Here is a 4,677-nt window from a genome sequence, read left to right on the forward strand (position 1 = left end):
AAAGCAAACCCTTGTGGTTTCATTACGTGATATGGTCCTTACATGCATTTTGGCTCATACCCTTTATTATCTTTTAGTCAAGGACTGAATTGTGCCGCACAGATTTTTCTGACTACAACCAGATTTTATGGCTTAAAGGATATGTAATTTAATGTATATATATATAGAGAGAGAGAGAGAGAAAGAGAGAGATAAATATATATATATATATATATATATATATATAGTTTAATAAGCTTCTCATAACCGTTATGTCAGTTCATCTTTATAAAAAGCAAGGTGCCCCTCCCCCGTAGGTGCTGGCATGTGCCCTGCTCTCCCTGTCATGACAGCAGTGCTATTGTGACATCATCAGAGCATAATAACCTCACACTGGGCGTGGAGCTTCAGTACTAGAGGAGACAGCAAGCTACTTGTAGTGACTGAACCTCCAGTAGTGCAAAAGATTAGTAAAGAGACTGACTTTTATTTCTTCATTTTGACCCATTTCTCCTCCTGCTTTTGTGATCGCTGAGTGAGGCAAGTCAGGGCAGATATTGTCGCAAAAACAACTGACGAGATGGGGACAACACTAGGCCCCTGGGAATGGATGTGTACCTGCTGCAAAACCACATGTGGCCTATGCCGGCGTGCCTGCCCCTGCGCCTGTTCCTGCAACTGTCCTTGCTCCTGCAAGTGCCCCTGCAAGCGCAAGTGCCCCTGCGACTGCCCCTGCGACTGCCCGCGGGACTGCGACTGCCCTCGCGACTGCCCCTGTGACTGCTCCCGCGATTGCTTGTCAAACCTGTGCCCTGAAGAAGTGAAGGTCGAGGAAGTGAGCGCCGAGGATTACATTGACGAGGACAAAAAGGAGGTGAGAGCCCAACTCCGAGAGGACAACGCGGTGAAATCTTCTCTGAGGAGCTGTGGCGCCTTCACCTTTGGGTTGATTCTCACCGCCATGTATGCGGCCATCGTCCTCTTTGTGAAGAACTATAGCCTGAAGTACTGCATCGTGTCCTCAGTGGTCATCTGCATCCTCCTCACCCTCGGCATGGCCTTCTTCATGAAGATGCGGGTCACAGTGTTCCTTATGCTGCCCCAGCTCTTCTCAATTGAGGGCAAGACCATCGTGCTCCTGGTCGCCTTCTCGCTGGCCTTACAGGGACCTGCAGCCAACACCTTGGAGAATTTCCGGCGCTCATCTGAGTCCGTGTCCTGCGGCGTGGAACTGGCCATGAACCAGACCAAGGAGCTCCTGGAAAAAGTTAAAAGGCCGTTAGTGAGTGCGCTGGATATTCTGAGGAACATCGGCCAGAGGCTGAAAGGAGTGGCCGATCGGGCCAGAAAGTTCTTCAAGACGGTGACAGACGGAGTGAAGCACATCGGACGCGTCCTGCGGAATGTGTGGCGTTTTATCGCCAATATCGGGGAGGTCTGTAACGAGGAACTGGAAGTTCCCTATCTAAAGTGCAGGAAAATATTTGACACGGCACGGAATCAGTGCTTCCAGGTGATGCCATTCTTGTCATTCCTGTGCTACATTGTGGACGCCTTCAAACCGCTGTGTGGACTGGCTAAAACCGCTACAATCCTATGCCTCCTGCCAAAGTATCTCCAGAAATATGTCCGAAAGCATGTGAAAAACCCCATCATCAACATGCTCCGCAACATCAAGGACAAGTTTGAGTTTAACGTGACGGTTATTCACGACTTCGACATAAACCTGAACTCCAGCAAGAGCATCAAGCAGGTGGCAGTCGGCATCATGAGCGAAGTGCAGAGCACACTGAACCCCTATCTGGATGTGCTCAGCATGTTCAGCTATTCAATGACATTTGTTTGCCTCTTCATCTACATCATGGCCGCTCGGTACCAGCGCAAGTACCTCTATGAAGATAACCACGACAATATCTACATAACGCGGTCCTTCATAGAGCTGGACGTGATGAGAGCCAAGCAAGGGCGCAGAACCCTCCTGCCCCTTTCCGCCAGAGAGGCCTACAACTTCATCCTGCCAGGTTCGCTTTACCTGACCAAACGTGAGAGGAAGGGATATTCTTTTGACATCATCAACGTCTTCCGAAATGTTCTGGTGGTCGCATTTATGATGGTGATGGACTTCATCATCTACTGGGTGCTGGACATGGTGTATTACCTGCTGCAAGCAGACGTGGTTGCCAGAGCTCCGGTGACGTTCTCTGTGCTGATCAACGGCTCCGGTTATGCCAGCGAAATCTTCTCCAATGTGGTGTCTGCGTTTGACATCCTTCAGAGAGGGAACTTGACAGTTTTGTCAAAGAAATGCCTAGTCGCTCCGTCCGCCCCAGACTTTAAAGGATACATACTCATAGGTTCAATGTATGGCCTGTGCTTCCTCATTGCGATATTTGGCGTCTACATACGGAGGCTGCAGCGCGTAATCTGTGCCTATTATTACCCATCCCGTGAGCAGGAGCGCATCTGTTTTCTTTACAACAACTTGATAACCAAACGCACAAACATTGAGGACTCCTTGATCAGGAGCGTGAGGATGAATGCAGAGGACGGGGGGCACTCTAGCTTCCTGCAGGTCCTGGCGGCAAAACTCCCCGGGTGCCGCTGGTTTGCCCAGCTGTTGGGCACCAATGAGCAGTACTGCATGGCATGTGCCAAGACAATCACTGGCAGCGAGGGGCAGGACTGCGTGGCCTGCATCACCCCAGGCTGTAAAGGGATGTACTGCAGGGGCTGCTTTGAGATCCTTAATAACATCTGCACAATTTGTATGGCTCCACTGGCATACTCTGAGGCTATCGAAGAGGAGGTCGACTCCAGTGACGAAGAACAGGTCCACCTCTGGATCGATGCCATGAAAACCATTAAGGCTGAAGAGAAAGGAAAGAGGAAGAAGCTGAAAGAGGTTGTGAAGGATCGCCTCAAACAGGTTCTCCGTAGCCAGGGTAGCAGAGCAGCGTTAGGCGAGAAGCTCCTGGAGAAGTATAAGGAGGAGGTCCGTGGCAGGGAGGAAGATGAGAGCTCAGGAATCAGTGAGGTTGAATCCAGTGAGGACTCTGAAGATACAGATTTTGAATATCAGAACTCAACAGAGGACACTGACTCTTCAGATTCTGAGGACCACACGACCCCCCCATTCACAAAGTGGACAGAAGCACGAAGGAAGAGGGATCTGGTCACCCCCGCGCGGCAGAGGCCACCCAGGAGGAGAGGACGGCGGGCGGTGAAGAATGGAGGTGGAAACTAGAATGGAATTCAGAACTATACCCACCCCTTCTTCTACCTAAATTTCCTTTGTAATCCCTTCACCACCAAGTGAATCGGCTTGCATCCTGTTCCTGCTGGTTTAGACCACAGTTTTTTGCGCCTTTCACTCTTAAATAAATTTTGACTTTGGGTTTGGGAAAACAAATAGCAGGTTTCTTTTAAGACATTTTAAATGTTCTTTTTTTATTATTTTTTTAGAAAACGAACAAAAAAGGATTAATACTTCAGGTCTACTGTACGTATTCCTTTCAATATTTAATGTCCCCAGATGTGAGTCGTTACTGCCAACTGAATGCCCAATCCATTCTTATGACAAGCAGATCCAACAGAAGCTAGCACTTTAGGTCAGTATTGCTGACAGTAGATCGTCTATACCTGCTGAATACAGAACTAGACTGATGCATCATTTTCAAAGCCATTCGCATCTGGGAGGTATTTAGTTTTGCTGGCTTTAATCGCCAAATTCACAGGTTTCAGCATCTCTTTAAATGTAATACTTATATTTTAATGCTACCGAAAAATATATAATGGGAAAACTAAAAAGAAAGTTACCCGAATGGTCAATTCCCGCATTCAGATTCAATGGTCATGTTGTAGTATAAGCTGCATAGCATAGTCCCAGATGTTTATGAGTACTAATGTGTACTGCTTCTATTTAAATTGTAGTAGATATGAACATAGGGATAAAAAAAGAAGATGGGGTGCAAGTCACATTTTACCACTCAGTAAATTAAGCCAAACACGCGTATAGATCATTCCCCATTATTATTATTATTATTATTATCTTTTATTTATATAGCGCCAATAGTTTACGCAGGGCTTACTACAGTACATGAATTCAAGGGATATGACAAGACAAGAATTGACAGAGAGAGCCCTGCTCGCAAGCTTACAATCTTGAGGGAATGGGGTGACAAACATAAGGCACAGAGAAACTGTGAGAGGTAGTGTGATGGTTGTATCAATGACAAGGAAGTTCTAGCAGCTAAGATGGTATGCTTCTCTGAAGAAGTGGGTTTTGAGATGTTTCTTGAATGTCGGGAGGGAGGGAGGGTGAATGCTGAAGGTTCCTTGGGAGTAGATTCCAGAGATATATGGCAGCTCGAGTGAAATCTTGTAGACGGGAAAAGGAAGAGGTGATAAGTGAGGAGGAGTGCCTTAGCCCATGGGAAGAACGTAGGGATCGAGTAAGAGAGTATTTGCTAATGAGGTCAGAAATGTATGGAGGAACCGTATAATGGATGGCCTTATATGTCAGTACCAGGATTTTAAATGTAATTCTAAAGGCAATTGGGAGCCAGTGGAGGGTTTCACAGAGTGGGGAAGCAGAAGAGGAGCGACGTGCAAGGAAGATAAGGAAGTCCCTCAGACCAGAGGAGGATGTCTGGAGAAAACCAGATCAAGTGAGTGTCCTCAGACCAGAGGAGGATGTCG

The 4,677-nt window shown here is 47.3% G+C and overlaps 1 protein-coding gene across 1 annotated transcript; it reads left to right on the forward strand.

The window, feature by feature from the left end:
* The first annotated feature begins 559 nt into the window (after nt 1-559).
* LOC128484020 (DC-STAMP domain-containing protein 2-like) lies at nt 560-3,223 on the forward strand. The gene has a single exon (XM_053460340.1). The coding sequence runs from the start codon at nt 560-562 to the stop codon at nt 3,221-3,223; it is 2,664 nt and encodes an 887-aa protein (XP_053316315.1).
* Nucleotides 3,224-4,677: the final 1,454 nt, after the last annotated feature.

The sequence above is a fragment of the Spea bombifrons genome, chromosome 3, assembly GCF_027358695.1.
Source record: "Spea bombifrons isolate aSpeBom1 chromosome 3, aSpeBom1.2.pri, whole genome shotgun sequence".
Classification (NCBI taxonomy): domain Eukaryota; kingdom Metazoa; phylum Chordata; class Amphibia; order Anura; family Pelobatidae; genus Spea; species Spea bombifrons.